This window comes from Paroedura picta, chromosome 7 (assembly GCF_049243985.1).
Source record: "Paroedura picta isolate Pp20150507F chromosome 7, Ppicta_v3.0, whole genome shotgun sequence".
Taxonomy (NCBI): Eukaryota; Metazoa; Chordata; class Lepidosauria; order Squamata; family Gekkonidae; genus Paroedura; species Paroedura picta.
The window spans coordinates 32,345,222-32,368,854 of record NC_135375.1 but is presented as its reverse complement, the minus strand read 5'-3'; the positions used below and the strand labels follow the sequence as shown (position 1 = coordinate 32,368,854).

The 23,633-nt window shown below is 39.3% G+C and overlaps 2 protein-coding genes across 4 annotated transcripts in view; one reads left to right on the top strand and one right to left on the bottom strand.

The window, feature by feature from the left end:
• The window catches only part of JMY (junction mediating and regulatory protein, p53 cofactor), a 51,210-nt gene extending 45,320 nt beyond the window's left edge, over positions 1 to 5,890 (top strand). For both annotated transcript variants that reach the window (XR_013233062.1, XM_077347314.1), the window contains exon 11: positions 443 to 5,890. The gene's annotated coding sequence lies outside the window, so the exon portion shown is untranslated. The remainder of the gene's footprint in view (positions 1 to 442) is intronic.
• Positions 5,891 to 14,438: 8,548 nt separating this feature from the next.
• The window catches only part of HOMER1 (homer scaffold protein 1), a 79,920-nt gene continuing 70,725 nt past the window's right edge, over positions 14,439 to 23,633 (bottom strand). For both annotated transcript variants that reach the window (XM_077347313.1, XM_077347312.1), the window contains 2 exons: positions 21,291 to 21,371; positions 14,439 to 17,567 (listed from right to left, as the gene is read on the bottom strand). In XM_077347313.1, coding sequence (XP_077203428.1) covers positions 17,379 to 17,567; positions 21,291 to 21,371 — 270 coding nt within the window. In that variant the 3' untranslated portion in view covers positions 14,439 to 17,378. The remainder of the gene's footprint in view (positions 17,568 to 21,290; positions 21,372 to 23,633) is intronic.

The window sequence follows — 23,633 nt, the reverse complement described above, 5'->3', positions numbered from 1 at the left end:
ACGTAATGCAAGCAGTTACATATGACACACATTGCACAAAAGACTTTTGAAGGGATCAGAACCTTTGCCTTTGCTATAGTAGACCAAGGAAAGATCAAAAGGATGATCTGATAAGCTGACAGAATAATCTTTACAGACATATTCTACATAAACATAACAGTGGTCTCTACAGTTGTTTGTCCTTGCTTCCCTTGATTCCTAGCCATTTGCCAGTCTAGTCAAGTTCTCTGACATCAAAGAAATAAATGGGCAATGAATGGGGGGGTTGAGGATAGGGGATGGATCAAGGTATTGGGGGGGGGAATAGGAGGTTACAAGGCAGAAGTTTTGAAGCCAGAAGTCTGCATAAGAAGAATTTGCATTATTTTTATGTGGAACATGAATAAGATATAACGTATGCCATTTGTCCTTAAGCTGTTTTGTCTTGTTTTTTTTTTAACAGGTGCTAAGGATTCCACAAGATGCAGTTTTCCTTTCACTTCTGAACATTCAGAATCAGCAGTTCGATCACCAACTTCAGCCTGGGAAAGACCTATTCTGACAAACTATTTGATATGTATATAAGAGCCTCAATACATTTTTTAAATTCATGGTAGAAGATTGTGGTTGGACCAAACACTACCTTATTAGATGTGCATTTTGTGTAACACTGAGGAGAGTGATCCCTTCAAGATATTTTCAAGTTCTTCACTCACTTTTTACATTTGTGTGATACACAGTTAAGTAGCAGCTATTGCAACAAAGCTTCTAAGTTTAGTTACCAGGATAGGTGTGAAAACCAGCCCTTTGGTTCACTAAAGACTTTGTTTAAGAAACAAATCACTACATTCAAGTCAGCTTCTTACACAACAGCACAATTTCCTAAAGTTTATCACTGTATTTTACATGGAAGAGGTGGATTTCAGAGATATTATGCATTTTTAAGTACTCCAAATACAGTGCAAGATAGTTTGAAAATGAGAGCAGATGGCTATACAGCGTAATGGAAAGTATCATGAAGAGTGGAAGGCATGTATTTAAGAATGTGTTTACAGTCTATTACATTTAAAATCGTATATAGTAGATCCCTTTAGAAAGACATGTATACTGTATACATCTTATATTTTTAAATTAGATTTTTTCCTTGCTCTTACGAATAACAATATTTTAACTTCAGGGTTGAGTTATAATAAAGTTACATAAAATTTTATTTATAGAAGCAATATTTTGTAATGACAATAATTATAATTATTTTTGTCTGTTAGTTTGCCTGTCTTTGCTTAATCTAAGAAACCTTTATTTAAGGAGAATGCAAAACTGAAATAAGATTTTACTTTTGTGTAATTTGTAATTTTTTTTCCAGTTTTGTCGTTCTCTTTTAATTATTGGACAGATTTGAATTATATAACAGTCTGTTATTTGAAAATATGCTTTCTTTTAGCCCTGGTTGTATAATGGTCTAATTGAGGCCCAGCCTCCAGTACAGTGAATATCTAAAGCAACCTAATCCGAAACAGCGTGACTCATAGCTGCAGGCAGCTAGTTTTATACTAACAGAGTACTGAACAGTATTTCTGCACCAGGGCTAATCTTGCCCATTTTAAAATTCTGTGTTGGATAGGAATCTCCACTGCTGGAGAATCTCTGAGTTTGCCTGGCTTTTTATTTAAAAGTAAAGTTTGATGTTTACTGAGCTTGATCTCATATCTTAGAAAAACATTATTTGCTATACTCATTCACTGTCCTGTTAAAAGCAGATTTCATGAGTTTGTGTATTAGAAAGACTGCATATAATAATCCTTCTTACTTGCATACAAAGACATTAAATATCTTGCCCCTTTTCCTTTTTAAGAATTGTTCGAGAGCCAGTAACCATTGACAGTATGTTACCTAACTCAATGCACCTCAGCTCTTGGAAACGTGGGATTTTCAGTAGTGACCACCTTGATCAATAAAGGTCATAATATCAGATATTTTAACAGAACACCTGCCATTCTGTACTTGGCGGGTCTACTTTTGAAGCTTGTTGCCTTATATAGTGAAAATGCTGTCCTTTTTAGAAGGTAAACTTGAGAGTTGCATGAATTCAGTTCATATGGGAGCACCTTCTGTTGAGAAGACAAAGTTCTGTTGTGTGTTGAACATTAATTTGTGGGAAACAGACAACCCACCTTTCCTCCCAAGTTATTGCATCATAACCAAAATTGCATTATACAGTGCATAGTTAAAATCCCAGGTAATGCAGGGTTCAGTGGCAATAATTCAATAGCTGACAAATATATCTGTAAACCTTTAGACCATAATGTCTGTAGTCTGTGTGCTTTCACTGTTGGTCACCCACTCTCTAAATTTCCACTGTATAACACGTTTGAATTTTTTAGCCATAGCACAAAACATGAACGTAGGTTAAGATTATGTGCATCATGTAATGCTTCACACTATCATTTGCAGCAGGAGTATCAAGCAACACATTTCTCTGGAGAGTTCAAATAAAATATTAATAAAACGTCTGAGTAAGGAAATGGTTGGAAGCTCGGGGTAACATTCTTTGTCTATTCACTGCTTTGCACCCACAAATTTTGAATTGTATGAAATATTTATAAAGTTCTCAATAGGATTCTATACTGTTTGGCGCTTATATTTATGAGATCTTTGCCTTGGAAACTGCATGTGTTTGGTTTTTTAAGGTGGTGGTCAGCCATTTTATTAATTATTGCAAGGGTCCATAAAGTGGCCTATTCATAGGAACATTATTATACACACTGGCTGCTGTACAGAGATGGATGTCATATCCAGAAGTCTCCTTTGCTCAGAAAGCAGAGATCAGTCTGCTTCTAAGTCATCACTAGACAGCATTTCCCGCAAATGTGTTGGTCAGATACAAAACAAACGTGTACCTAGGCATGAACAAGTTTTTGTAATAATATCCTCAAACTTTTTTGGCTGATGGCAGTTTCAAATTTTGTAGATTGAATCCCTTGCACTTGAAAGCTCATAGGAGACCATGATAACATTGTCCCTGGTTCTGGTGAATTCTCCTAATGTTCTTCGAAAACAATAGGCACTTAAAGAGAGCTCAATGAATGCTATTTGAAAATGCATTCATACCCAGTTCTATGCAACTGAAAAGTGTGCATGAAAAACTCTCTTCACTATTTTGTGTTATAGGCTGCCATACATGATTGCAACTGTATTTAGCATTGCTTGTCATAGTTCATATATAATTTCTTGCCCATGATACATTCTTCATGTCAAGGAACAGTGCAAGTGTATTTCAGACATAGCGGGAGGTTCCTGAACTTGGCAGTGGAATTTATCAAAAATATTGGCTGTTGAGGTAATTTGGCAGAAGGGTTCCAAGGAGTGGATATTTATCTGTCCACTAGATAAATTATGTGAAAGGGAAACAGCATGTATTTCAGGGGCTTCGTCTTCTATAGTACAGGTTGTGGGACTTTAATTTTAGTTGCGTGGTTTACTGGTATAATAACTTTAATATTTTTCAATGTAGTTTTGCTTCTTGTTTCGCTTGCTTCTAAAGCTTTTCAGAAAAGAGAGTCTGTACTGTAAAAAAGCAAAGTAACAGCACTAAACTGTGTCTTACAGGGACAGAGGGAGAGAATCTATTTCACCATAAGGAATTTGCTTTGAGTGCTATTTTCTGTATTGGTGCATTCTCGCAATGTCATCCTGTGAAAAGAGGAAACTAATTAGCAACATATTTATTTGCACTGACTTTAAAGAGTGTAACTGTAAATTTGGATTTATTTTTTATTTTCACTATAATGTTTTTGTAACTAGGCTCCTATGTTACTAATGATCTGAGCATGAAGCAAGATGTGTTGGTGAATCCTTAACAAGCAAATAGGCTTCTTACAAAGAGACAGAAGCACCTTTTTGAGAGCATGTAGTTTTTAAATGCTACTAGAGGCAAAAATGAGTACCCAGCTTGCTGGGGGGTAAACGGTCATGACTGGGGAAGGCACTGGCAAACCACCCCGTATTGAGTCTGCCATGAAAACGCTAGAGGGCGTCACCCCAAGGGTCAGACATGACTCGGTGCTTGCACAGGGGATACCTTTACCTTTACCTTAGAGGCAAAAAAAATGGCAGCTTCTTGTCAACTTTTCCCCCAATGCAACTGTACCAAGCTGCGTGTGGAATTGGGATCCTTTGTTTCAAACACCCACCCATTAAGCTTTGAAAATGCCAACAAGTTGTAGCAGATTCACTGGTACGGCTTCTGTGAGCATTGAATTATGCCTTAGGCAGATTTAAAATTTAGTGGTGGGGGAACAGGCATGTGGCCTGTTGCTACCCTCCATTCCCTGGATTGGTGCATTTGTTGCTAAATGTTCTTTAGTATAGAATCACATTGTTACATTTGTATGTAGTGGTTTGTAAAATATAGCACTGGCCAGGTTTCCCTCCTGTAACTGTAACTTTGAACCGTCCAATAAAACAAATTTAAATTAATTGCTGTATCAACTTGAATTAAAACCTAATTTTAGTAGGGGTGAGGAATTAGTTAAGTGTATTTTCTAATGTTTTGCACAGTCCTACGAGTTATTGTTCAAGGCCATGTATCCAACTTCAAAAGAAATCCAAGTTGGCATTTACAAATCTTTATTGATATTCATGCCTTTCCAACTTGCATGCTAAGACTTTTATTTATTGTCCTGCATTCCTTAATGTGGATATTCACACTATCTGAAAATAAAAAACAAATGTGTTCAATATTTAGGCAAAAGATTATTTCATTGAAAACATCTGTTGCAAAATATGTAGCATTCGTGTTCTGCTCAACTAACAATTGTGCTTAGAAGGTATTATAACTTATATTCTACATCCCATGCGAGTTCACAACAAATGTGCTATTAATTTTCATCATTTTGATATGAGGCCTTCATATCTTGGATGATCTCTTGGAAAAGCTGGATTTCATTCCTTCTCATTTGAATTTAGAAACAAGAATTCTCATTCCTTGCATCAGGTTTTTGTTTTTAAGAATGTGGGTGTTTGTATGTGTACTATACACTTTGAGGCTTGATTTGGATGCGCTGGACTATACTACATCATAATGCATGTGAAGGGCGCATTTTTCAGTGCTCCCCCGTGTAGAACATTATAAAGATGGAATGGTAACAAATCAGGGCTCCTCCCTGGCTTGCTAGGTTTTTATATGCGCCTGTGTCGGGTGAGGGGAGAGATTTTAAAAGACAACATTCATAACATGCTATCCTCTCTGTATTTATCAGTGATTCTCACACAGATGGTATTTCTACACATATGAAGTGGTTTTAAACTCACATGTTCCTGCAGCTGCATCCTGTTGGATATTACCTTTTACATATTGCCAAGAACACAGCTGCATTAACATGTTGGCAGAAACAAAAGCTTCTGATTATATTGCATGCATAAAACTGCTAAGGGTTCATGAGACAGTTCGGTTATGAAAAGCTAACTAATCAAAAGGAAAACTCATCCACCATTCACTAATCAACAAACTCTGCTACAACCCTTTAACATAATTGTATTTACCTGGACATTGTAACTGGCCATTGCATTTCTAAAAATACTCCAGTAAATTTGCAATACTTTTATAATGCTCAGTGTTCTAAAGTATTAAACAAGAAGCATAACTTAAATAAGCGTTCTTAGCAATACTTTGAAAACTGAACCAGTTTTGACTGCCTTTTTGCTGTTTTTTTCCTTTAGTGCAGCTTTTCTGCAACTTTGTTTTATTGCTTTGTACTTCATGTTTTTTACAATCATGGCTTCAAAATTCAAACCTGTAAACAAAATCCTACATGATTTGTCTCTTGTACATGCAACATAACAACATACTTAACAGTTTTTGGTGCTTAAAAATTGTTCCTTTGTTTTCTTTAATAAAGGATATTTATTTGAACATTGTTTCTTTTACTTGTGGAAAGGCCTTGGGACAGCTCAGCATCTGATTATACCGTACTAATGACAGGTTGCAGAAATTTTTTCTCTTACTTTGACATGGGCATAAGGTGCACTTTGGACAGATTTTTGCACTGCAATAGGTGTTCGCATGTAGTTCTCGCCCTCTCAACTCCTTATGGAAGGGAAAACTATACCAGCCCTTCAACTGGATTTATACTTGCTGCATAACTGCACAAAATGCAACTTCTACATTTTCTCAGTGATTTGATAAGGTTGGCCACTCTATATTCCCAAATTAGAGATGTTTTGGGAGAGAAGATAGCTCATGAGGGGCACACAATGAATCCTTAGTTGGGAGGGGCTGTAGCCTCAGTGGTAAAGCTTCTACTTCACAGGCAGAAGGTGTCCCCCAGCATCTCCAATCAAGAGGACTAAGCCAAAGGTAATGCTGAAGACCTTCTCCTAAGTTCCTGGAGAGCCACTGCACATCAGGCAGGACTGGCCTTCATGGCCCAATGGCCAGCTTCAGGGCCATTCCGCACCGGGATCAATGTTGCAAATTGTTTGCGGAACGAAAAATCGCCATTTTAAATAGTGGAATTCATCGTTATGCATACCTGCCTTTGTAGTGGAATCCAGTTGCGTTTCTATCGTTTCCCATAGGGTTCCGGTCTCTGCAAAAATCGCTAGCCAGGAAGCGCTATTGCCGAGCTGTGTCCCGCCCCTGGCCGTCAAGCAGCCAATGGGCGGCCATTATGCTCCCAAACAGCCCCTTTCCCTTTAAGGAAGGTTTAAAAAAAAAAAAACCCGTTGCAACGAATATGCATTGTGTGTTGCTCTCTGTGTTGCTTGTGCTTGGTGACTTTAAACAGAGGGACTGCAGCCGGGGAAGCCTCGCTAGGTAAACGAAGGCTCGCCGGTGCGTTTTTCTCCGCTCGCTCGGAGAAAAAAAAAATGGCGATCGCTTCGCCGGAAGATCAGAGGGGAGAGCTAGGGGGCGGGACTTTGCAGAAACTGCAACAATGGTAACGCACAGAACTTTCCTGCTATTGTTGCAGATTGGTTGCAGGAGTGTAGCGCTTTCCGGAGGGTTAATCCACTTTTTGGGATTTCCCTGAAAGCGCTACAACGAAGCGCTTTTTGCGGATTGGTTTCAGGAGTGTTGCAGATTGTCAACGACGTTGTGCATAATGGCAAAACTGTAGCAATTTCAATTAGTAACCATTGTGCTATTTTGGACGAATGCGGAACGGCCCTCAGAATAAGGAGCCTTTTGTGTGTGTTTAGCCGTTGGAACTGGAAAATGGTGTTAAAGCCGTAATTTACCTTTTCCTGTTGCTTACGTTGTTCTCAACAGACCCATATAGCTGCTCCCTCCTGTCTATGTGCTTTCATTTCTGCAGGCCAGTCAAACTAGTACCGTAATTTCTTGCTGCTCTTGCCCACCCAAGAGCAGCATGTCAAGTATCTACATCTACATGCAACTACTGGGGTTGTAATAATAGCTCCAGTGAAGGAGTACCAATCAGCATCTATCAGTCTATTGACAAGGAAAGCCTTAGAAGCACACACATTCATAAAGGTCAACAATTCATTAGAAGTAGCATTGATACTATTTTTAAGCTTGGTAGTGTTTTATCCACCAATAACTTCATTTGTAGAATAGTTAAACAGGACATTAAAAAAACCCAAAACCTTTACTTTGTAGTAATTCTTTCCATGTTAAATGTTCTTACAGTTTTTAAATATGTTATTTCCAGGCTCTGCCAAGCACAGATAATAGTCCTGAAGCTGCTGGTGACAAGCAACAATAAAGTCAGTTTGGATGAAGGTTTGGTCCTCTGGCTACCCAAATTGAACAGATCTTTGAAAGCAGGTTCAGAGGATGGTCATTTTGGTCTGCAATAGAACGCCACTTTCGAAACCAACATTTCAGGGTATAAGCTTTCGAGAGTCAATGCATGTATCTGATGAAGGCAGATTTTATGAGGAGGCACTGTGGCTCAGTGGTAGAGCTTCTGCTTTGTATGCAACAGATCCTAGGCTCAGTCCCCAACATCTCCAGTTAAAAGGTCAAGGTCAAAGATCATGTGAAAGACCTCATCCTGAGACCCCGGAGAGTCTGAACAGACGAAACGGACTTTGAAGGATCAAGGGTTTGATTCAGTATCTAGTAGATCTTTGAAGAGATTGCAGAGTACTGTTCAGCATGTAAAATCTTGGAGGCAAAAACGGCAAGAAAAACTTAGTGCCAATCTACCACTCCTAGATTAGAAAACATGGTAAAATAGGTAATAACAACAATTGACATTTATCTAGCACATCAGTGCTAAAGGCACTTTATATATGTTTTCATTAGTGAATCTTGATATACAAAGGCTTAACCTGTTTTACTGTTGCTCACGAAGGCATAACTGCATCTTATTCAACTGGAATGGCAAGTGGTTCCTACGGAATACATCCTTATCTATTGTTGTTCCTCTATATATTTGTGAAACATCTTAGGGGGTGGGACGTGTCCGGCTGTCTAAGTTAGAATAGGGCCAATCAGGGTGCAGCCAGCTTTGCGGTGATTGGCCCTGCCACTGCAGCTCCCGCCCTCTGTCCCTGGACTCTAGCCTCTTTGCTCTCAGACGCCTCAGGGCCTGGAGCCAGCAGCAGGTAATGGGAGAGGGCCCTGGACAAAGGGTCGTGGTGGAGGGCTTGCTAACGAGGGCCTCTTGGTCTGCTAGGCTGGGCCAGCTGATGAGGGCCTCCCGGCCTGCTGACTGCCTGCTAAGGAGCTCTGTCCCGGCCCTGCTAACAAGCTGCCCAGCACCCACCCAACCCACTTGATCTGGCTGTGAGCTGCAGCCCAGTCACTTTAAGCTTCTTGGCCAGGGCCAGGGGAGGGGACCCTTTCAAGGCCCGTTCTTAAGAACGGGCTTTGAAGCTAGTAAATGAAATAAAGTGACTGGGTGGTGTTTGGCTACTACTACTGTCCACATTGGCATGGTCTTTATAAGCCTTAAATATTTCCAATGTGTTAGAATTACATAGGGGATTCGGTCCAAAACAGTACTTGTAGAATTATTAAAACAACATACTTCCCAATGTGTGCAAAGATAACCAAATATGCACAATAGAACCTTCTCAAGGTTGTACAAGCCCAACAGAACATCCAAATAGAAAGAAAATTGTGACTATTTTAAAAAAGCCATGGGGGGGGGATACCCCCTCTCCAAGCTACTGCCAAAATCTGTGCACGCATCAGGAAAGGCTGCATATCTTTCTGGGTTGTAGCAATCAAAACTGCTCCAAGAAAAGGCATGGGTGAGGGAGGGGGGTGAAGTCAAGGTGCAAAATAGGATTCCTCTCCTACAGTTCCTTGTGGTCTCTTCTTGTGAAACCTAATGCACCAATATAATTTAACTCAAGAGGATGCATCTGTTCGTTTTTACAGTACCACAGAGGTATATGTATTATTTTTCAGCTTCAGAAAGGTGAGCTGAAACAGGTGTAGTCATGTGTTCACTAACAGGTACTCTGTTCCCTTCATTCTTGGACTATTCCTCTACAGCTTCATAAAAGCTGCTGTGGCAGGAAAGACTTGATTATATATATGGCAGTTTCATGTGTTCTTGGCCTATTATGCACGGCCGCTGAAATGGCGGCATGGAGAATGCAGAGGAGGAAGAAGCGAAGCAAACCGCTTATGCACGGGACAGAACACAATGGCGGCAAAACCCAGAGTATCCGATTATGCACGTGGCTTCTCTGGAGCCGCTTCTGGTTGCACCCTGGTCCCGGGAAGCTTCTTCCGCATCTCACTAACGCGGCTTTTTTGGCGGCATACGTTGACTCTGCGCCTGGTTGCTGCCTGCAGCGTGCATAATTGGTGATTTTAGCCACCGCCACTCCACCCCGAATGCGGACCTTCCACTCCGTGCATAATGGGCCCTTGTGATACAAAGTAAAGACCAAGAAGCAGCCATACAATTTTGCTAAGCACCTGTCTTTATCCCGGCTACAGCTGCTTACCATAATGCATTAAATGGCAGCAGGATCCCTTTTTTCTGTTTCTGTGTTTTATTTTTCTATTCCTCTCCCTTTCCATCCCCTCTTTTATTATTTCTCTCATCCAAATCCAAACTTTAATAACAGACATAAAACGTCTTGCTAGTAATACAACTATGATTATGAAATAAGCTACTTTTTTCATTTTCTATTTTTTACTACCATGTTTATTATATATGACAAATGGGTTTCTTATTTAAAGATTTAAGACAATCTCTCTCCCTATTATAACAGATATTCACTATAGTTTGGTTATTTTAACAATAAAAAATGTGATAATTGTAAACTTCTATATCTGTATAGAAAAAGTATATGGAAATAGAAGATGGAAATTTGTGTAATATTTGTAGAAGTGCAGCTTAGACTCACCTCACGCCGTAATTTGCAGTCCAAGAGGTAGATGAGGCAGGAAGGAGGTGTTTGTTGGCCGCATGATGCCCTTAGGGCAAAGGCAGGCTGGGGCCAGCCATGTCAGGCTGCACATCATCACAAGAGCGAGGGTAGTGGTTCCTGGGGGGGGGGGGCTATTTAAGCAAGCCTCGTGTCAGCCCTCAGCGTCTGGAATTCTGGCTGCCCCACCCACCTTCCCTAATAGTACTGTTTTGGGCACTAGGATGGATCATTTGGGGATGAGGCCATGATGCCTTGAGGAGTGTGGTGAGGAAAGAATGTGAAAAAAACAGCACCTTGTAAGATTCAGACTTGGTGTCAGCCATGGCCACAATAGGACTCTCTCTATTTGTAAATGGTCCCATACATCAAGCAGGACATATCCTTAATTTGATCTTTGGGTTAGGGTTCAGATTGGCCCAGTGAAATCTGCAAGAGTGCCATACTTGGACCATTTTGCCAGGAAGGCTTGACTGAGTAAGTGCACTTCCTCCCACTCCTACTGTGGAAGAGATTTATGCTCGCCCAAGGAAACCTATGGATTCAACAGGATTCCAGAGTGCTCTGTGGGATCCAGTGCTCCCTGGCATATCAGTACATGAGCCAGTGGAGGACTAGCATAGCCATTTCTCCAAAGCCATCCATGAGATCACTCCCTGATGCGCTCTCCCCTTCCATCCTCAGCTAGCCCTGTGGGCCAGGAACTGAGACAGCTAGAGCCGGCTTGGTGAAAAACTCAGGACAAGGCTCAAGAACATCTTATAAGATGCTTATGAACTGGCAGTAAAGGCCACAAAAAAGGAATACTTTGTGACCTCTATTTCTTCCGCTCACTCATGCCTGGAACAATTATGCAAAATGATTCAATCCTTGATGACCTTAGCTACAGGACAGTTCAAAATTGTATAATCAGACACTGGCTGTGAGGTATTTGTGAGATTCTTTGCAGAGAAAATCTTGTCACTCCACCATGATTTAACTGCTTACTTTGATGCAGTAATAGAACTGGAGGCCCCTTAGCTATCTCAAGACACTATTTTGGACCACTTCAGTCCATTCTCCTTGGCCAATGTGGATAGGGCTCTGGTGGCTGTTCAGTCTATCACATGTCCCCTTGACCCATATCCCTCATGGCTAGTGAAAGCCAGCAGAGAGATTTGGGTCCCTCTTTAGGAGATTATCAACTTGTCTCTAAATTAGGGGATGTTCTTAGAGAGATTGAAGGAGGCTGTGGTCAGGCCACTTTTGGAAAAAACAATCACTAGACCCATCCGACCCAGCCAACTATCACCGAGTAGTTGTATAATAGTTGCATTTTCTATGAGGCCATGATGCCTTGAGGGGTGTGGAGAGGCAATGCAAAATAGTTGCATTATCTATTTCTGGGTAAGGTAGTTGAGCATGTGGTCACAGAACAACTACAGTTTCCTGTAGTTTCCAGGACTCTTGATCCATTTCAGTCCAGCTTCCAACCTGGCCACAGGATGGAGACAGCTCTGGTCAACCTCATCGACAATCTTTGGAGACAGCTGGATCTGGGTGGGCCAGTGCTACTGTTATTATTATTAGATGTAATTGAAATGTTCACCATAGTTCAACAATGGGCATGCCCATTGTTCATGGGGTTTCACAGGGAGCTGTTCTCCTCAATGTTATTTAACATATATATGTGTACCCTTGCCCATCTGATCTGGAGTTAATTTTCAATTTTAGATATTAATTGTATTTAATTTAGTAATCGTACCTATATATTTTATCTTTATATGCGATTTTATCAGGTTGTAATCTGCCCTGAGTTTTAGGGTGGAAACTAAATATAATTATAAATACATTTAAAAAATTCAGAGTATCCAGTGTAATATTTAAAAAGCTGAGAGAAGAATACAGAAGAACATTAGAGAAGTATGTCAAGAATTTTCGGCTGGGCTGTCAGTGATTAACACAAAATTAAAAGACCAAGCATAAGACATTTTAAATATTAAAAAGAAGCAAAAAGAAAATGATAATTATTTAGATTCAACAACTGAGAAAGTAGAACAAAGAACTGAAAACTCGGAAACACAATAATCTGCATTTTAGAAGCATAACAGGAGATTTTGGGAGTGTAAACTTGGAAGAGAGATTTCAGGAAATGTACCAAGATAATTTTAAGAAGAAGGGGACGACAGAGAATGAGGTGGCTGGATGGAGTCACTGAAGCAATCGGTGCGAGCTTAAATGTACTATAGGAAATAGTAGAGGACAGGAAGGCCTGGAGGATCATTGTCCATGGGGTCGCGATGGGTTGGACATGACTTCACAACTAACAACAACAACAACAACAGTTTGAAGATACAAAGAAATTTTTCCAACATTGACCAGATATTTAGAGTGAATTCAATACTTGCATTAAAGAATAATTAACCTTGAGATCTTCTGGTTTGCTTCTCTCATAAAAAAAAACACACAAGATGCAATACTAAAGAAGCAAAGAGAATCCTCATTTAAAGCAGCATAAAAATAAGTGCAGAACTTTCAGGATCTACCAAGAAGTGTTAAGAAAAAGGAAAAGTTTTGAAACAGATTCTACAACAGAAGGAAATAAAAAACCACTAGAAAATAGTATATTTACTAAAGGTAAGTAATTAAAACAGAAGAACAAGCTAAGCTATTGGTTGAAGAATTGCAAACAGAGGTTCTACATAGAAGTACTAAAGGAAAATCTTCAAACAAGGTAAACAGAAGTTCACATAATAGTCCAAGAGAAGATATGACTGTGGCACCAAAATCGGGACAAAATGGATAAATTAAAAATAGTAATAAATATTACTGGACTGAATTTTCAACCAACTTAAAAAGCAAAACACAGATATTTTATGCCTACAAGAAACCCACATTAAGAAGAAATAATATATACTTTACCAAATTTTTATTATTTTAAATATCTTGCTTCAGCCTTAAATAAAAACTATAATCTATTTATATTAAATTTTTTAAATAAGACTTATGAAAAGAAAGGTATTTATGCTAACTACAATATATGCCAACAATGCCAAAGCTAATTTTTAAATAATTTTTTTCAAAATATGCAAGAATTTCAAGATGAAGATGTAATAGTTTCTGGAGACATGAACGGAGGTTTAGATCCAAATGACAGATCCAGAAATCCTAGACATGAATTCCAATATTTGGAAATACTGAAATTAGAAGGCACCTACAATTTGAGAAGCAAGTGAAATTTTGTTAGAGGAATCTTATATGCAACTACTGCCAAGAGGAGAAAGGGGAAAATCAAGAAAAAACCAAGACACTAGTAGAAAAAATTCAGAGATTGGAGAAAGTGCATCAAAAATTCAAAAAAAATCCTAGTAGAAATCAGACAATTAGAAATGGAGGCAGTACAGTCATCTTGAACATAGAAGAATTTTAAAACAAACAATAACAATTCAGACCTGGTTTGGAGAAATGTCGAGATTGCTCATCCATTTAACTTCTTCCATCTTAGAAGCAGGGGGGAAGTCGTTCAGCAAATAAGTTTAAATGGCCCAAGCCCCCATACCAGACAAAAGTCCAGGAAATGTTCAGGAAAGGCACATTCCCCTAATATCAGTTCAGGGGACACAAACTGGGCCAGATTTGTGATTTATTTTGGTTCATGAGCCAGTTCATGACCATCCCTAGCCTCAGTCATTCTTAAAGTAGTACATAATTTTCTATGTGTTACATACAATTTTTACAAAGACAATTTCTCTTTCTACTTTTGATCACAAAAGATGGAAGGCTGAAAACTAACCATTAAAATTTTTACTCTTACCTGTAAAATGGATTTCTCAGAAACTTTGTCAACCAATTTGATATTCTGTCCTGCTCTACCTTGCTCACAAACAGTGCCAACATAAGCAAAGTTACATTGATTTTAATGGATGTGGACAGCTCTGACTCTGCTTAGGAGAGCACTGTAAATTGTGGAATTATAGTCTGTCCTTATTAGCACTTGGTGAATCAGGTTTTCTGGAAGCTGGTGATCCTACACAATTATGAAGTTTTTTAGTTAAGTGGTTGGGACACTTTGGAGTAGAAGTGTGAGAAAAAGGGCCCAAAAACCAACTTCCAGACGGGGATATATTTATAAAACCTTTTTTATGTCAAAGTCAGAATTCACAACATGACACTCTGATTCAAAATCCAGTAGCACCTGAAGGATTAAGGTAAACGCTGCCATCCATTGAACAGTTCGAAATATTAAAAAGAGTTAAAGAAGATTTTTTTGAATAAAGTACATTCTCCAGAACAGCAATTGTATTTCAAAATAAAAACTGTATTTTTGTTGGGTTTTAAAAGAATTTTTTAACAAGACTTCATAGCTGTCATATAACAAGTTATACACAACATGATTGTTCTCCTATAAGTTCTTGTTTGATTTTTTTGTAGTCTACAATACCCAACAATGTTCTCTGGCATATATATTCCCCACAGTTTTTCTTAAGATAGATACAATATATAATACCTCTCCTTGGGAAAATTACTTTTTCTAATATGCCAATTGTTATCTTAATAATACAGAAGGGCAGAGGCTAAAGTAGGCATGATCACCTAATTAGGAACTTTTGAGTATAATTTCTGTAGTACAATTTCTAAACATTCACTTACTGTAAATAAATGTTAAAATATTCTTAACAATAGGATTTTATTTATATGTGCACTTAAATCCACCTTCTCCCATATACATATTAGATGACTTTTTGGGAATTGAACGGTGCAGCCCTCTTAGGTTTTATTTTTATAAACAAAAGAACCCAAAATCAAGCATCTTATTATACATGAGAAAAGAATTTCTCAAATATTGATTTCCAATTTTTTAATTTAATTTCAATAGGAAAATATTAAAAATGTGCACATTTAAATTTTTCCATGTACTGTATATACATATGTGTGTGTACACATACAAAGAAATATTCTTGTACCACACATATACACAGCATTTAAGTGGAAATATTTTGTAAACTATTTTCCCACATGTAAATGTCACTGTATTAAAAATTTTGATCTCATTAAAAATAATGTTACATTTTTTGCCATCAAATTTCTGTTCCAACTTGTTATAATTAAGAACATCCCCCATGAACACACTTGATTCCTTCTACAATTACACCAATTTATACTTTGCTGAAGATGTTCCCAATTGACACTCATATAGCAAGAGAATCAGGTACAAACTTCTCCAGGTAAATTAAAATCAGGTAATCACTACTGTCCTGGACCTGATAAAGTTACACATCATCAACACCTAGCCATTAATTTAAAAAATCACCATAGAAAGCTTTTAACTATGAATGCAATGAACAAATATTTCCCCAAACAATAAATAAATAAAATACCCTAAAATATGTATGAAACTTAAGGAGTGTGTACAGTATATACAGTATAATACATGGCAAATTAATGTTTAGCTAAACAGAACTCCTGACATGTTAGGGGGGGGAAACCTTGATAAATTATGGACATAGAGCTTGGACATCGCATTTTGGAAATTAAACTATGTATTTTTCTCCCTTCAAATACAAATCAGAATGCATGTATTATACAGTATATACATACAGTACACACATTAAAACCCAATTTATATAATCTAGTTTTGAATAGCAGTCCTTAAGTGGAAAGAATTGTCTATTATACAGATTTAATATTTAAGCTGGGTTTTGCATTTGACACTCAATCTGGATATAAAGAAAAGGTCAGTGCATCATTGTGGCTGATTCTTTTTCATTTTTTAAAAATCCTCTCCCATACTAGACAATTTTCAGCAAGACTGTCCCATAATGCAGCTCCCATTCAATTAGCAGGCATGTGACACTTGGCTTACCTTTCATTTTTTTACCTTAAAATAAAAATAGTATATAAAGAAATATGTTTGGCAAAAGTCTTTGTAAATTACATCAAAACAACTTAAAAACCTGTTCACTGAGGATAACTGAATTCAATTCCTGTTTTGAAGTTCAGAATATTGCCTGGTGTGGTTTTTAATAAAGATGAAATGTCCAACAGAGAAAACAAAATGTCTATTTCAATGTCCTTTGATTATATAGTTTTAAAAAATTCTCTTGGTTGAGCAAGGTCAACCTAAAGGGAATGCCCTGGTGATAGCTATATAGCCACTATAATAAACTGCATTGATAATTATCAATGAGATTTCCTCCTAAAAATAGTAAAATATTTTAAGTAACAATAAACATTAAACTTGTGTGATATTTAATAAGACTAGTTTGATCCCTATCTGCAAATACCAAATTTTAAAATATGTGGAGGAACTCACCTGTCTTCATTGATTGGCCTCAAAATGTATGATAAAATGGGATACAGATCTTCTACATACATGGACTTAAAATAGGGAAAAGTAAACCATACACGGGACAATATTATAGAACACCAGAGTGAACATCATAAATAAATACAGTATCTTCCAGTATAAAAAAGGGAAGAACTCTATACAAGCAGTTATTCATTAGGTTTGAATTAAAGATGCAACTCTCTCTCACTCCTGGCAAGAATTAATTGGTAATGCACTGTTTCTCAACAGTGCAAAATATCCTGAGAAATTATTAAGATTACAACAAAAGACAAGGGCTGTCATCACAAAGTTCTTGCACAAAACACAGCAATTAGGTACCTTAACAAAAAGGAAAAGGAAAGGAGAAAAAAGCAGATCATCTACATTGTGTCTAACATTAAAAGGGACATCATCTGGGGCACTTCTCATTCTTTCACTGGCTAATAATTAGAAAAGGATTGCATTCAATTACTGTTAATATCTTTCGAGTTATCTATGGCCAATTATATACAAGGAGGTAATTTGTAATTCAAGTTCTTTTATGTTTTTCAACTAGCTACAAGCTGAATTCTAAATTTTTACACTGAAATACGCTGCTGAAAATTTAAAATAGGCCCTCCTGGGGGAGCATTTTTTTTCCTAATTTTGTGCAACTTTGATGCAGAGCCCAACAAAGTTCTATGAAGAGAGACAGTGCATCTTTAAGATGTTTGGCACTGAGATTCCATTTGCTTTAACTGCATTCTATTAGCTTGGCCAGGTTATCTCGCAGTTCTGTTAGTTCAAAGATTTTGCCATCGAGAATTTCTAAAAGTGTTTTCAAGTTATTGCGAAAAGCTTCTTGTTCGTTCTGACTTTTCTCCAGACGCTGTTCAAGATCAGAGAGCTGTCCTTCTAGGTCTTTGTTTCGAATTTCCACTTCCTTTAAGAAAAAATATTCCATAGAGTTATGAGTCATCTGTAAATAGTATGCTGAGCTACCCACTGCACTTGTCTATATCATTAACATGGGGCTGGAGCAGTAATTATACCCAGAATGTTCCAGAGGTGGTCCAGAGTGGAGCCCGTGCTGAGTGTGACTTTATCACTGGTTCTGGCAGTAGGGTGGACACAACACCACATTTCCATGGATGCAAGGACTTTTGCCCCTGGTGCATGATTTTTACAGCTCCTCCCTTCAGCACCCCCAAATCCCCTTCTAAATCCTGCTCATGGAAGATGGGGACTCCCACTTAAAATGTGGCCAGAGATGTCTGTGGGCCCTGATTCAATTGGATTCAGCTTAGGGGCCTCTCTCTGTAATCAAGTGCTATATGAGCATATATCTTAATTATTTTAAACATTAAAATATAAATGGCTTTAAAAGACTGGTTTTGGCGTAGTCCAGAAGTTAGGCAATTCTTAACAGAAAGGTTACAATTCAGTTTCTTGTATGCTACTACACTTAAGACCATTATTGTTTCAAATGAGGGGGGGGGGAGAAACAGATGTACATAGAATTCATTTGGCACATTTAGTTATTAACTTTTCCTAGGAGATTATATCCCACTAAAAAAACACTAAGATTCTCGGCAAAAATGTATTCTTGCAGAAACAACTTGAGTCTATTTATAGCAGAAAAAGTATTTCCACCAAGCAGAGAGTCAGTTGGCGTGTCTGTGTCCTTTCCAAAAAGAACAGAGCTAGATACTTTCATCAGGTTTCTTCCAGGTAATACCTAGAAAGGGATGCTAGTTTTGGGTTGGGAAGTATCCAAAAGAGATTTTGGGGGTGGAGCTGGGAATGGGTAGGATTTGGGGCAGGGAGGGAGCTCAGCGGAGTATAACACTATGGAATCTACCCTCCAACACAGACATTTTCTCAACAGGAACTGATATTTTCTATCTAGAGACTAGTTGTAATTCCAGGAGATCCACATATCCCAGCAGGAGACTGGTTTCTCTATGCCATACTGAACACTAATGGGATTTGAGTAATAATTTCATTTTAAATATCCTTTTAACTCTATTTTTAATCTTATTGCCAAATCCACCCTGAGAAGGCACAACCACCTGCCCACCACATCTGCCTTGCCATATATGCTCATTGCAACCATGACTCTCCTTTGGAGTACAAGTTACCAACAGCTTGCACCTGGATGAGAAAAAATGATGGGCAAGGATGTGAGAGATGCACCCAGGGCTTTTTGTCCTGGGAAAAGCAATGGGGAAAAGTTACCTCAAGACCTATAACTCTCTGCCAGTCTTGGAGGAACTGGCAGGTCCAGCCTGATTTGTTTGTATAGAACAGGGGTAGTCAAACTGCGGCCCTCCAGATGTCCATGGACCACAATTCCCAGAAGCCCCTGCCAGCGAATGCTGGCAGGGGCTTCTGGGAATTGTAGTCCATGGACATCTGGAGGGCCGCAGTTTGACTACCCCTGGTATAGAACATGCACAGAACATGCCCATGACAATACTCTTGCATGTGATGTACAGGTTTATTTTTTCTGTCATGCCACTTTCACTGGCAAACCATTTTTAGAGGTTTTCATAGTGCTCAAAGTGAATGACATCCAGCTCTATCTCCTCAGGGACGGCCACCTGTACTCCTCCCAGTTATATTCCCCAGATGTTTGGAAGCCATTGCTGGATGGTTAGAGCAGAGTTGCCTGAAACTCAACCCCCTCCAAGATGGAGGTCCTGTGGCTGGGCAGAAAGGTGACAGGACATGAAGCGTACTTGCCCAACTTGGCTGGAGTACCCCTTAACATCTGATTCTGGATGCCTCTTTATCTATGGAAACTCAGGTCATGGGAGTAGCCCACATGGCATTTTCCCATCTCCACTTGGCGAGTCTACTAGCACCCTACCTGACCCCAGACTGCTTGGCTACTATGATCTATGCAATGATCACTTCTAGATTGGACTTCTGTAACTCACTCTATGCTGGCCTACCCTTGTCCTTGACCTGGAAACTCCAGCTGGTATAGAATGAAGCTGCTAGGGTCCTCACAAAAACACTGTGGAGGACCTATGTCCAGCCTGTGCTGAGACAGCTACATTGGTCGCCAGTTTTGGCCCAGATAAAGTTCAAATTTTGGGTTTAACCTTTAATGCCATTTGCGTCTTGGGCCCTGCCTATCTGAGGGCCTGCTTTCCTGCTTATGTCCCCCGCAGAGCGCTTTGCTCTATGGGCACAAATATTTGGGAGATCTCTGACCCTAAGGAAGTGCACCTGGACTTAACCAGAGCCAGGGCCTTTTTAGTCCAGGCCCCACCCTGGTGGAATGAGCTCCCAGGAGAGCTGAGGGCCCTGACGGAGCTGTCACAGTTCCACAGGGCCCGTAAAATGGAACTCTTCTGCCAGGACTTTGGTTGAAGCCAGTACAGGTGCTAGGAACACCATAGTCCCTATTCAAGCTTTGTTGTATTACATCTACACCCTATACCCAAGCAGGGTATAGGGAATTTTTCAACTGCCAATCTTTGTGGTTGCTGGGGGTCTTAGGGCTCCTGGATGCAATGGATTTTATATGGGGATTTTAATAGGGATTTTTATGTTGTAAGCCACTGCAAGTCTTCAGAAAGTGGTGGGATATAAGCTTAATAAATAATAATAATGATAATATGGAAAAATCAGAAGCACCATTAAGTCAAAAACCTGATATTCATCTGTTACCATCCTATTTGGCCTTTATTCCAGAGAGCTCATAGCTTTGTGTAGTGGTTAAGAGTAGCAGTTTCTAATCTGGTGAGCCGGGTTTGATTCCCCACTCCTTCACATGAAGCCAGCTGGGTGACCTTGGGTTACTCACAGCCCTGTTAGTGCTGTTCTGACCAAGCAGTCCTGTCAGAAGATCTCTCAGCCTCACCTACTTCACAGGGTGTCTGTTGTGGGGAGAGGGAAGGCAATTGTACATCACTTTGAGACGCCCTCAGGCAGTGAAAAGCGGGGTATAAAAACCAACTCTTCTTCTTCCTCCTCAGCTTTATCCTCACATAGAATCTGTGCGGGAGGTCGGACAGAGAGAGTGGCTTTCTCACGGTCACTCAATAAACTACATAAATGAGCAGAGTTTTGAACCTGGTCTCATCCAACCTAGTCCAACACTCTACCCACTGCATTACACTGCCTCTTCCACATCTTCTATGGGAATGACCTACTAAATAATAGAATCATAGAAACATAGAGTTGGAAGAGGCCATACTGGCCATCTAGTCCAACCGCCGGATCAATGCAGGATCAGCCTAAAACACCCAGGATAAGTATCTGCCTAGCCGCTGCTTGAAGACTATCAGTGAGGGGGAGCTCACCACCTCCTTAGCAGTCAATTCCATATCCATGACATCGCAGATATCCTTTCTTTCTCACCTGCACTCCCTTTTCCTATGCCGCTGTGGAACTGCTTAAATGTTTGATTTCTTAAAAACAATTACCCATTTGGTTGAGGAAGAGCACTCAGAACATAAACATAGCCTTTAACAAGAAAAAAGAGAAAAGCTATCTCATCATTTTAAAAACCTTTAAAAATCTCCTTTATTTTTTCTTCTTGGAGGGGCATCTACTCCTTGTTTCCAGTTATGATAGTGTTATTCGCCCCACTTGGGCTGTATATGTACTGATAGTCTAAACATGCAACTCTCCAGTCCCCTCATCTACTTACTTGTAGCTTCTGAGTTAAAGAGTCTCTCTGTGCCTGAAGCTCTCGGGCATTATCAATTTCTTGTCTCAATTTTTCTATTTCCTAAAGGGGGAAAAACAAAACATGTTACCCAAACTGACAGTGCATATGCTAATATTCACCTTAGAAAAACCATTATTTGTGAACTGATACAGTGACAATGACACTTTAGCACAGGGAATATAATATGTACTGAGTTCCTGATGTCAGGCGTGGAGGGTTCATCTGCTACCAATGAGCAGTAAATACATACTGACCTATTCAAGTTGAGCAACGAAGTTACAGCACAGTCTATATTGACGAGTGACTGCAGGAAAGGAATATCATTGTGGCTTTTGTCCAGTTATTACCTAGGTTGTCAGATTTAATCATGAGCATTGAGAAATATGCTTTATGCATCATGTACAAGAGCATGAGTCTGCACCAATGGACAGATTAAGGAGACCAATGCCACAGCTGATGTTTCTTCCTCTAACACAAGTGGTGCAGACAGGAACAGGATGATAACTAGGCTGTCTTAATGCATCACTTTAAGAGTTGTTTAGCCAGATCTATAGTATTGACTTAATCACAATATTAATAACAAAAAAGCCATGCTGTTCCCAGTAGGGAGTGTAGTTCCACCCTACTGTGACAAGGACAAGATGTTGCTACTGATCATTCAGCAATAGCAGAACTGGATTGTTAAGAATGAGTTGTCAAAAAGCCAGATTTCCAGGGTCCATTGTTAGTAATAAAGACCCCTAAGAAGAACAGCTGCTGAGTATATATAGATGCAACTCCAGATTACCAAGGACTGAGAATAAGGGATTGTATTATAGTGTGAAGAAGTCTAATAAAAACACTACAGAATTTTGAATCACCAAAGAAAGCCAGCTCTAAAGCAATTCTGAAACATTCAGACCATACTGATAAAATCTCGTTTTATACAATGCCTTGTGGAGCTTACGGAATTCCTTTCTATACGTTATCACTGAGTCGTAGAGGTCAAAAAGAATGACAAAAAGCACATAATCATTTATAAATCACTACCAGCTAATAGCAGCGCTCAAACAGCAACAAGAAGCTTGGGAGTTACAATTGTAAAGATTACAAACCGTATAGCAGACTTCCCTGTTAGCAGCCAACATTCTAATCTTAGTATAATAAAAGTCTACCAATTAGGCGACTAGGAAGAAACTTCCCTGAGGGCACATTATTTCAGAACTACAGCGAGGCATCTTGAACTTTCCAGTGAAACATCTGGTGCCAATTACTGCCAGAGAAAGAATAATGTGCTTTCAGGACTAGAGATGTAATATGAAAAGATAGTCCCTACCTATTATTCACGCTTTTGAGAAATGAGTGTTTCACCTGGAACAGCAAAGATACTTTTAAGCACCCCCACCCATGCCTGGCCCCCATACTGTCAGAGTGGTTATGCTGGCCATAATCACTAGACAGAGTAGCTTCATTCTATTACACCATGCTCTTCAGGCACACAAAACCTATATATAAAAGCAGTCTTGAAGGAACTGGTTGTGCTCAGTCCATTTGCCAGTAAGTTATCACAGTTCTGAGAAGAAACTGGGGGTTTTTGTTGTGTTATCAGAGCCCCAAATTAATTTTATTTTTAGTTTGTGTTTCCATGAACAAGCAATAAAGACAGAAAAATATCACAGGATTGCAACAATGGAAATATACTGCATTGTTGCAGATTTTCATAACCGTTGTCATTCCAAAACATCCTAAAGCCTCTTTCTCAAGAAATTTACTATTCATGTGCACTTCCTCATACTACATTATAAAATAGGTCAATCTGACCATTGAGATTGTGTCATACTTCATGTGATCAGTATTACACAGAATTAGCGATGGAGTAACTATCTTTTCCAAGGCTGAATCAGAACCTAGCTACAGCAAAAAGAAGCTAACTCCTACAATTTCAGATTACTATCCAACTGTGAAATATGAAGATTATTCTGTAACCTTGTCATGATATCTTGGCCTGCCAGCTTCTGAATCAAGTGGAACCTACTAGAAGGAGGACAACCGTTCCTGAGAGGACAGTTCACTCTCAGTGGTAGCATATTTGGCACTGGGCGTGGGTGGGTGGGCATGGCTTAGTGATGAATGTGTCATGGGGGGTCATGCCCAGGTAGGCTCCGAAGCTGGTGGAGTGTGCATCTGGCTACTTTCTGGCAGATGCAGCTCCAGCTGGGTGGTTGCATGGCTGTTGCTGTCCTTGTTAGCTCCGAGACCCATTGCTGCCCGGCTATGTTGAGCCATCCCCAGAGGGTTCATGCAGCTGCTGTTCCAGTTAGCCAACAGAGCAGGTGGCTCTAC